General features: G+C 45.8%; 2 protein-coding genes across 3 annotated transcripts; one reads left to right on the forward strand and one right to left on the reverse strand.

Annotated features, from left to right (window-relative positions):
• Positions 1-580: 580 nt before the first annotated feature.
• Positions 581-5,066, reverse strand: MRPL9 (mitochondrial ribosomal protein L9). Of its 2 annotated transcripts, XM_025385757.1 has the most exons (7): positions 4,236-5,066; positions 3,898-4,054; positions 3,284-3,408; positions 3,020-3,070; positions 2,369-2,470; positions 1,751-1,834; positions 581-1,109 (listed from the first exon to the last, which is right to left on the reverse strand). In XM_025385757.1, exons 1-7 carry the CDS (start codon positions 4,386-4,388, stop codon positions 978-980), a joined length of 804 nt encoding a protein of 267 aa, XP_025241542.1. In that variant the 5' UTR covers positions 4,389-5,066; the 3' UTR covers positions 581-977. The 2 variants fall into 2 exon arrangements, with proteins under 2 accessions (XP_025241542.1, XP_025241551.1); XM_025385766.1 differs by lacking the exon at positions 2,369-2,470.
• Positions 4,044-10,816, forward strand: OAZ3 (ornithine decarboxylase antizyme 3). The gene is given in 6 exon segments (XM_025385777.1): positions 4,044-4,075; positions 8,141-8,201; positions 8,203-8,277; positions 9,010-9,185; positions 9,648-9,733; positions 10,561-10,816. Coding segments are annotated over 6 exon segments (573 nt in total). The 3' UTR covers positions 10,704-10,816.
• Positions 10,817-11,002: the final 186 nt, after the last annotated feature.

Here is an 11,002-nt window from a genome sequence, read left to right on the forward strand (position 1 = left end):
TTGGGAGGCTGAGGCAGGAGAATCACTTGAACCTGGAAGGTTGCAGTGAGCGGAGATCATGCCACTGCACTCCAGGCTGGGCGACAAAGCGAGACTCCGTCTCAAAAAAGAAAAAAAAAAAAAGAAAGAAAACTATCTACTTTCCTTATCTCCCATCAAGACATCCATTCATCCATTCCAGAGTTACCTCACGACTAGCTCCCTATCTTAATCTTGGTCAAGGAAATTAAGGTAATTTCTTTTTCAGAATTTTGGGAGCTGGTTCAAGGAACAAGGTTCCCTTTTAAAGCTTCTTTCATCCCAGCTTTCCAACAATTACCCTTAGGCCTTATTCAGGTCTTAGAGAAGTAAAATCCATTGTGCTTATTCACACTGATGACTACGTCAATATATCTAAGAAGAGTAAGTGTTAAGACCAAACACATCATCAACTTGTTCAGCACAATTTGTTCATACCACAGTAACTGTGGGATGAAGTCTAAGATACTCTCTTCTTTCCTTTGTAGCAGCAAACCTCTGTGGCTCAAGGAAGTATGTCAGTTGGATGTCCTGTCCCATCTACTCAAGACCAATAAACAACACTTAAAAAGAACATAATCTCTTTATGTCTGCTTGGGATACAAATGTTCAGCTTGGATGATGAGAATGTGGCAAGTACTGGAGACAATGGCTGGTTCTTCTGTTTGTCCCAATAAACTCCAATGGAGGAAGAAGCTAAACAGGTTTTGGATAGTTTCGGTCTATTGTATCTGGCTTATCAAATCTACAGCCTGGTACTTCTGGAACAAGACTGCCCCAGTGACGATAGTTAAAGATGGCGAAAATGAAGAATTCAACATGTATACGCAGTGCAGTCTGATGTCTTCAGATGTTCTCTAAAATTCTGCATTTGGTCAGAACTGGGAGTGAGATCAAGGTGCTTGCCCATTTCTGCTCCACTGCTCCTGATTCTGCTTTGCTGTCTTGGAGGGAGAGATTTAGATCTGGGGGCTGGTGGGGGCCATGCGGTTGGCAGTTTGCTGAGCTAACCAGTACTTATACCTTTTGGTCTTGGGCTTCTCAAAGTTCACCACAGACATAGGCACTCTTATAGTATCAAGCCCATTTACCTGCACACAAAACAATGGAAATTCTCAGAGATCAGTCAGGTAGGTAAGAATTAACACTACCTAATCCCAGCTTTTCACCCTGACTTTTCTCCCAGTCAGAAAAAGGAGAGCTAGGGCTGGGCACAGTGGCTCATGCCTGTAATCCCAGCACTTTGGGAGGCTGAGGCGGATGGATCACCTGAGGTCAGGAGTTTGAGGCCAGCCTGGCCAACATGGGGAAACCCTGTCTCTACTAAAATACAAAAATTAGCCAGGTATGGTGGCATATGCCTGTAATCCCAGCTACTAGGGGGGCTGAGGCAGAAGGATCGCTTGAACCTGGGAGGTGGAGGTTGCAGCGAGCTGAGATCATGCCACTGCACTCTAGCCTGGGCAACAGAGTGAGACTCCATCTCAAAAAAAAAAAAAAAAAGAGAAAAAGAAAAAAGGGAGAGCTAGGTGCCAAGTGTGGTGGCTAATGCCTGTAGTCCTAGCTAGCTACCTGGAAGGCTGAGGTGGGAGGATCACTTGAACCCAGGAATTTGAATCCAGCCTGGGCAATGAAACAAAACCCTGTCTTGGGAAAGAAAAAGGAAAAAAAAGGAAAAAGGGGGTGAAAAAGGAGAAAGAAAAGAAGAAAAGAAAGTATGCAAAACACTCACCGTCACCTCACACCAATACTCGCCCCACCGTGTGATAGGCTCTTCTGGTAACTTTAATGTATGTGGGGCAACCACAACACCAAGCTGGAAAAAAAAAAAAAATCTCAGCTCAAATGAACTGTTTTCGTGACTGCCACTTTAGGTAACCTCATAAAGAGGGTTACAGGATTTCCTGCACAGGGATGAATAAAACTGGGGTGTCTACTCTGGCTGATTCCATGGGAGAGAAGGGCATACACCTTCCTAGACAGTAGTAGAGAAATTCAATTCTGATTTCTCAGAAAGGGAGGTAGATTCACAGAGAAACAGGGTTTGAGGCCAAAACCACTTCATCTACAGAAGTAACAATTCTCCAGTGAGTCACAAATCCCCAGCATTTCCCTAGGTAGACAGGAAATAAATGGAAACCAGCACCTTTTCCTACCAATCTTTAAATTCTATGTGACCATCCTCAGTCCTTAGCCATTTCCTTCCCATACGCCTGCAAACCAACCAAGAATACTTTCCCTAACTACAGCTGGATGGTCACACCCCTCCCTAACAAAGGGATCAATCTCAGGCCTCCTTCCCAGAGGCAGCTTCCACCTCAGGGGTAGAGTGGTTTTTGGGAACACTCACATTCTTGAAGAAGTGGCGGGCAACTATTTCAGGGTTCAGCTCCCATTTGACATTGTTCTTCATTCCTACCTCCAGGCGACAGCTTTTTAGAAATTTCACTGTCTGAAAGGAATTATGAGTTGGAGTCAAAGGAGAGGAAACATGTCAGGTCACAAGGTATGCAAGCCAAGCACGATGGCTCACGCCTGAAATCCCAGCACTCTGGAAGGCCAAGGTAGGTGGATCACTTCAGCCCAGGAGTTTGAGACCAGCATGGCCAACATGGTGAAACCCCGTCTCTACCAAAAATACAAAAATTAGCTGGGTATAGTGGCGGGCGCCTGTACTGATTATCTTCTCATGTGTCTATGTTCTCTCCAACTTGTTCATAAATATCCTTGAAGGTGGAGGCCTCATCTCAGACTATTCCATGGGTTCCCTGATTCCCAGATTGGGACCTCCCTTGGTACTTTAGGGCACTTCACCCAACACATCAGGGATCTCCCAAGAGGTCTCCATACCGGTTTTGTGGGGCAGCCACAACACTTCCCCTTTCTCCCACTCTTGGATCTGCCTGCAATCAGGAGACCTCAAGGGAATCAGGAAGACTCTCAGGGTGAGGTTGTTAAGTCTTGTAAGTGATCAATAAATACTTTTTACGTTTCTACTCACCACTTCACCTGCCTTGGTCTGGAGCTTCTCTAATTTTCCTTCTTGTCTCAGCTAGAAAAGAAAGTTAAAGATGAAAAGCAGTAAGAGAAAAATGAACCCATGTTAAATAGCATCAAACTATTCCCATGCTGGGCATTGGCTGGGCTTCTGGATTCCTGTTCTTCTAGTTCCTATTTCATTTTCAAGTTAAATATCAAAGGGAAAGAAGCTGCGAGAGAAAAGTTGTTTTATCTCTCCAAGTCTCTGTCCTTCCTTTGAGCTCACCGATTTCTCCTCTTCAAACAGCTTCTTGTTTTCAGGGGATGCATATACAGCCAGTCCCTGAGGAAGGAGTCCATTCCGGCCCAAAGATTTCCTCACTGACACCAGGTCACCCCGGACTCCAATATCTGTCAATGAGAACAGAGACAGGGGATTGGAACCATCTAGGAGTCCCTAAAGAAAAGATGATCAAAGAGAGAAGCACCTCTTTCTCACAGTGCTTATTTTTCCTAAAAGAAATGCTAATTCATATTCACTAGGAACAAGATTTAAGAGACTGCTAATTAGTTTCTTTACGACTTGATGTATAAATTTAATATCCCCTGTATACAGGGAGGAGTTGTCCCATGAGAGGATGTCAGTATCTGTGGCACAAATTGTCAGGCTCCTCTCCCCACACCCTGTTAACGATGTTGCTTGCTGTCTTTATGTTTTAATTTTCAATGCTGGAGGCCAATGTCACAATCACAATAGTTTTTATGGCTTCCTCTTCTCACATATAGAGCTGATTATTTCCACAAAGAAAAAACAAGGCAAATAGTTGAGGGGGACAGGCAGGAAAAAGCTGATGCCAAATTGGACCAGCCTCAGAGGAGGAGCCTCGGCCCGGGCCTTACTCTCCACCGACTGCGTGAGGATGAGCTCCAGGTTTTCCTTGGGCCGATGCTTCGTGTCCTCCACCAGCTTATAGACGCGATGTCGCCGGTGCAGGCGCGGCTTCCGGCCCTCCCCGGCCAGCGGTACCTTCCACCAGCGCTCCACGATGACCGTGCCCTGGCGGCCAGGAAAGCGACGGTGAGCTAGTCTCCACAAGGAACACCGTCTCCCTCCACCACGGCCGCCAGCCCTTAAAGGAAAGCCCGCCACCCCCACATCGGCCCCCTCCAGGTCCCAGTGAGCCTCCAGGAACTATACTCGAGCGTTATCTACCCCCTACCCCAGACTCGGCCCTCACCCGATTTTGAGAGAGGCTGAAGTCGCGCGCCAGGCCAGGGGAGTTCCCTTCATGTCGCGGCCGCAGTAGCTCCTGGATACCTCCCCGCAGCAGCCGCTCAGTGCCCGCCCGTAGCAGAGCTCTGCCGGGCGCCGTCACCACGAGCGCCGCCATGTTCGCAGGCACAGAATGAAACCTAAGGGAGGACCCCAGCGTCGGGCGGCAGGAAAGGCCCCCGCCAGGGCTGCCTGCGGCGCGCCGGGGCGGCTTTGGTCTGGGCTGAGCTGGTGGATGGGGAGTGGGCCGGGGGACAGATGGCAGTGCGGCTTGCCTATTTTTTCTTTTTGGCAGAGGGGAGGGACGCCCAGAATTACTGACTGATAATGGAATGAGTGTTAGGTGGACTGACGCCGGAAAAGACGCTCTTCCTCTGGAAAGTGTGGGCTTTGCTTTAGCTCTAGTTGCTGGGGTAACTTTTAATTCTGACGTTTTGTGATGACTGGATACTGACGGGAGAATGAATGATGCTCTCACTTTTCCTTACTTCAAATCTACCTAAAAGTAGTAAAGGATGGGATCCCTTGGAAAATTCTGCCAGCTCCAGGAAGAGCCTAACCCTTAATCATTACACTGCAGTATTTAAGCTAATAAAGGAGAATTCTAAATCACAAGCTGTGTAAGCCATAGAAAAAAAGCAACTATGGTAGGGCCCCGACAGTTCCCTCTGGGGAGGGTCTCAGTACTGGACAGAAGACCATAAAAATTGGATGAAAGAAGGTCCGTTTGGCAGAGATTATGGAAAGACTGGCCCTTAAACATACTGACCAGTCCTCCTTCCTGCTAAATACACTTCACGTGGCCTCCGGGACACCGGTCTTCTTCAGTCTCCTCTGCTGATTTCTCCTTTTCTCCCTGCTTCTTAGAATGCCCCCGGGACGGCCGGGGGCGGTGGCTCAAGCCTGTAATCCCAGCACTTTGGGAGGCCGAGACAGGCGGATCACGAGGTCAGGAGATCGAGACTATCCTGGCTAACACGGTGAAACCCCGTCTCTACTAAAAAATACAAAAAAAAAAAAAAAAAACAAAAACTAGCCGGGCTCGGTGGCGGGCGCTTGTAGTCCCAGCTACTCGGGAGGCTGAGGCAGGAGAATGGCGTGAACCCAGGAGGCGGAGCTTGCAGTGAGCCAAGATCGCGCCACTGCACTCCAGCGTGGGCGACAGAGCGAGACTCCGTCTCAAAAAAAAAAAAAGAAAAAAAAAAAAAGCAAAAAAACCAAAGCCCCCGGGACTCCGTTTTTGAACCTTTACTCTTCTCAGTATACAGTCACTGTTGATCTCATCCGGTCTCGTGGCTTACAATACCATTTATATGCCAGTGACTCCCAAATTTCTAGTCCATCCTAGACATCTCCCAAACTCGTCTCAAATATTCAACTGTTACTCGTCATTTTCCTCTTATGTATCTAAAGGACACTTCAAAGTTAACTGTCCTAATTTATTTAAGGCCCCCCCCGTCCCCAAAACTGCCCCATTTGCAGCCTTTCTCCTCTCAGTTGACAGAAACTCCATTCTTTCCATTCTAACTCTTTTCCCTCATACTCCATCAGGAAATCCTGTGGGTTCTACCTTTAAATTACAGATAGTCCCTGACTTGGATTTACAATTTTTGAGTTTGTAATGGTGTGAAGGTGATGTGCACTCAGTAGGACATCAATAAGTTACATGAAATATTCAACACTTTATTATAAAATAGGCTTTGTGTTAGATGATTTTACCCAACTGTCGGCTAAGTTGTCTGAGCATGTTTAAGGTAGGCTAGGCTAAGCTATGGTGTTTGGTAGGTGTATTATATGCATTTTCAACTTATGATACTTTCAACATACGATGGGTTTATCAGGACATAGCCCTATTGTAAGTCAAGGAGCACTTGTATTTCCAGAATCCAACCATTTGTCACCACCTCCAATGCTCTACCCTGGAATAAGACACGACTTTCTCCTGGATTACTGCAATAGTCCCCTAAAAGATATCCCTTCATTCTCTACAGTTTATAATTCTCTGTAGCTTATTTATAGCAGCCAGAATGATCTTTTTAAAGCATAAGTCAGATCATATCATTCTTCCACCCAAAACTTTGTAATGACTTCCTCCTTTACTCAAGGTAAAAGAAAAAGGCCATCAAATGGTCTACAAGGCCATACGTAATCTGACCCCATTAGCTCCTCTGTAGTTTACACTGCTCCACCCACAGTGGCCTCCTTGTTTCTTGAAAACAGCAGGCACATTTCCTGCTCAGGGCTTTTGCACTGGCTGCTTCTGCATTGGATGCTCTTATCCTCAGATGCTGGCTTGGTTAACAACCTCACATCCTCCAAGTGTTTAAATGTCAGTTTTTTTCAATGAGAGATCACCCTATTTGTTATTGTAACCCTGACCCATCCCCTTCATGTTCCTTATCTTCCTTTATCTTGCTCTATTCCCCCCACCCCATAGCAGTTACCTTCTAACATACTAAATAATTTACTATATTTATTTTTCTAGGGTTGTCCTCTCACTTTTGGAAGATATGCTCCTTAGGGCAGGAATTTGTTTTGTTCATTGATGTATCTCAAGCACCTAGAATAGTGCCTGGCTCATAATAGACCCTCAATAAATATTTGTTGAATGGATAAATATGCAGAGGTCTCAAATTGGCAGCCCCAGAACCAAATTTTGCTTACAATGTATCAACCTTTTTTTAGTAGTCGATATTTTTTTTAATTGGAGAAATTTACTACAAAACTCTCTTTCCAGTTTCTGTTCAAAAATCATATGATACAGCACCATCAAGTCTGCATTCCTGCATGGAACTGGATGGAACTGAGTTGTGTGGACTTCCTTTAGATAAGGTGTGAGCTTTCCTATTTTGCTACAGCCCTACCCTGCCACTCCACTAATTTCCATAAGCCGTCTAGGCCCCTGAAGGCATTTAGTTTGCAATTCCTACCCTACAAGGTAGGATTCAACAATCTGTAGCAACCCTGGGTTATTAAGGGTAGGGATAATAAAAACACTCAACTGGTATGAACTGGGAACCAACTAATCAGGTCACCACTGGATCAGAGCCTTGGAAGACTCCTGCAGTGTCAGATACCAACTCTTTATTTGCTGGATTTTAGGGGAAGGGGAGTGTCCCCAGAGGAGCAGGGTGGGTGGGCACAAGTGCTCGGGCAGGGCTTTTGGCCAACCAGTACAGAAGTCTTCAAGTTCTATTTTTAAATCATTCATACGGCCATAACGTGCATACTAGTCGAATATGAGCCTTAGATAAGGGATTACGGTAGGTGAGCAGCAGAGTGGAGTCCTGAGGTGACATAAGGGCTGACCCCTTGTCCATGTCATAGTGCCCAGCGGGTCACAATGACACCAGGTTGCCTAAACCTCTGCCACCCACCTGTGAACCTCACTTTGCCACAGGGAGGCACTGAACTGAAAAACTGCCTTGTAACAGGTGTCGCCCCTCTGTCTACTCCCTTTCTTATATCAAGAGGGGAAAAACACGTAACTACCTCTACCCGATCTGGTCACCATACGCCTATTACCTTTACTGTTACAAGTACCGGATCACCCTCCGGGAGAAGATGCTGCCTCGTTGTTATAAAAGGTACTTGTTTTCATCTCTATTTGTAGTTGTTTATATAAAATGTAAGGAAAAAGTGTAAGAATTTGAAAGAATTTCCCAAATAGCAAGAAATAACAACAGAATAGGGGGTGGAAAGCTGGCATGGAACTTTAGAATATTTCCATCTGGTTGACCCAGGAACATAGAAACAGGCTGGACAACAGAAAATACAGATCATGCCAGAGCCTGGTACTGTGTATCTAGAAGTTATGTCTTCCCATCTCAGATTCCAAGATAAACTAATTTGGGTCTCCTTCCCAACCAGCATCACTTATAAGGAAGAGGAGGACTTGACACTCCAGCCCCGTTCCTGCCTCCAGTGCTCCTGAGTCCCTAGTAGGCCTCCAGGTGGGCAAAAGCACCGAGCAGGGTAACCACGACCAGCTTAAAGAACTGTATTCGGTAAGTGAACTATGAGCTGGTGCTGTGACAGGGCAGCCCTTTGCTTGCATACCTTGCAGAGGAGCGACATTGGCAAGTTGGAAGATCAATTATAGAGGTAGATGGAATCCTGGAATGCATGTGTAAAAGCTACTTTTTATATAGACAATGGCCCACAGACTATAAAATCAAGGTCATACAGATGGTAGTGAAAATCAGGATGGGAAAAAAGGGAGTGGGGACAAAGGTAGAACGAACTTTATAGGACTTCTGGGACATAAAGCTGTTTAGATGCTACGCAGGATCTGGAATCCAGAACTTGCCCACATATCATATTGCAATAACAAGCCTGGTTGTAATCACGGCATTTTAAATAGAAGAATTTAGAGAAAACCCATATAATGAAAAAAGTGGAAATTATTAGTGAGAAAGGAAGCACATTATAAAGCTTTGTTTAAATCCTAAACTCTCTGATGTAAACATTTCTAAGTTCCTAAATGGTTATCGTACTCCTGCGTTGAAGTCAGCAGGCAGTAATACTGCCTCAGCTGGATTGTTTGATATAAAGGAGAACTCCATAATAGGCATAGGCTATTAGTTCCTAGGACTAAAGGATATTATTGCATCTTTAAGATCTTGGCTCCGATTCTCCCAGGCTCCCCCAATCAACGCCCACCTTGCTTCAACGGACACACCCCAATCTGCCTGAGGTCTGATTTGAAGGCTAGAGGAGCATTTTTACTCCTTTTCCAGGCTGGGAACTTGACGGTGCTAGCTACTGATCCCCTGCTCCACCAGGACCCAGTACAGTTAGACTTTCACTTCCGCCTCACCTCCCAAACCTCCGCCCATTGGCACGGCCTTCTCTGTGACCGTCGACTCTTCCTGGATATCCCATATCGGGCCTTGGATCAAGGCAACCGGGAAAGGTGACTGAGCCTGGAAGGGAGAATGGGGAGGGAACAGGTAGGGGATTTCACCCTTCTATCATGTCATAGTACATAGGGCTAATTCTAGAGCTAGATATAAGCAATCCATTCACCTGGCATGCAGACAAGCCTGTGAGCTAAGCCAGGATCTGGGTTTCAAGGGGTAAGAGTCCATGGGAAGTTGGACTCAGATCCAGAAATAGTTGAATAACGGGAAGTACTTTCTAACTGTTCATCTCAGTAGTCGTTTCTCTCCAGGCCCCTTCTGTGGCTTACATCCAGTGGTGTGCAATCTCTTGGCTTCAGAGAAAAATCTACTAAAACTAGTTTAACAACTTCCATTTCCTGGCTTGGGTGGGTGGAGGGCAGAAAACAACCAATAAGATTTTTTCTGCTCCAAGTAGGTGTCTTTCTGGATTCTGAGTTGGCCAAACATTTTAACTGTTTTTCTGTGGCTGCTAGTTTGACTGCAACGCTGGAGTACGTGGAAGAGAAGACAAATGTGGACTCCGTGTTTGTGAACTTCCAGAATGATCGGAACGACAGAGGTGGGGATCTGCTGTTCTTCCTCTTCGTGCTGAGGCAGCTGGATAACTCCTTTTCCTTTATAGGAGACCCTCTTCCCCCATCTTTAAAAATGCACCCTCAGGCATTTCAGGGATTCTTTTCTTCCCACCCACCGCGAAGGAAGTTAAAGTGCCTAGCATTCTGTTCCATCAAGTTACAAGTGGACTCTGAGGAAGCCCCTGCAGGTGGTGTTAGGGGCCACACTGAAGGAGCACTGGCAAAATTAGACAGAATCCATTCGAAGGATGTGGTCAGCAGGACAAAATGGATCTCAAATATATTGAGCACGTACAATGTGAAAGGGTCAGACATAAGGCCAAGGGAATGGGAACATATTTAACCAGATGCCTGGAGCATATGTTACAAAAACCACAGCCTCTTGCCTCACGGAGTTCAAACTCTGTTGGATATAAGACAATGGATGGTGAATAACCATTCATAAGTGATAGCTACTATTTCAGAGCTTACTATGCCATCATTGTATTAGTATATAAGTAGACCTCACCAATCTCTAGTGTTAAGCACTTCATGAACATCTCATTTAATCTTAAATTCTGTGAGGAGGAAGGTTCTATGATTTATAAATGGAAAATTTTATAAATGGGAAACTGAAGTTCTGAAGGACTAACTCACAGAACAAGTGTTAAAGCCAAGGTTAGAGCCTAGGTCTGTTTGACTAAAGCACATCCTATATGCCTGCACTACACTGCTTCCCAGGGCCACTCCCTAGTGGAAGAAATCAAATCTGGGGGCATACATGTATTGAGTTTTAAAGCATGTTCTAATCATTTGTTCTATCCTTTCACAGGTGCCCTGCTGCGGGCCTTCAGCTACATGGGCTTTGAGGTGGTCAGACCAGGTCACCCTGCCCTCCCTCCCTGGGACAATGTCATCTTTATGGTGTATCCCCTTGAAAGGGATGTTGGCCACCTGCCCAGTGAGCCTCCTTGAACGTGCTTATTCCAACGCTTTGAGGGGCTGGAAGCCTTGACACCTGGGAATCAGGGGCCCGAGATGTAATTCAGAACACCTTCCATCCTAGGAATAAAGGGTAGTTGCAATCATCAAGTGTTCACTGTTTCTTGGGTGGGGGCGGGGGTGGGTAATAGGGTTGGCTGGAGTGGGACATACACCTTACAGAGCTAAATTCACTAAAAAGACCACAGGGACCTGAACTACAGAGGGAAAGTACCCAAGGATTTTTGGTTCCCTTTGCCTTCCTCCATGCCCCAAACCATTTCCTCATTTAT

Source organism: Theropithecus gelada, chromosome 1 (genome assembly GCF_003255815.1).
Source record: "Theropithecus gelada isolate Dixy chromosome 1, Tgel_1.0, whole genome shotgun sequence".
Taxonomy (NCBI): Eukaryota; Metazoa; Chordata; class Mammalia; order Primates; family Cercopithecidae; genus Theropithecus; species Theropithecus gelada.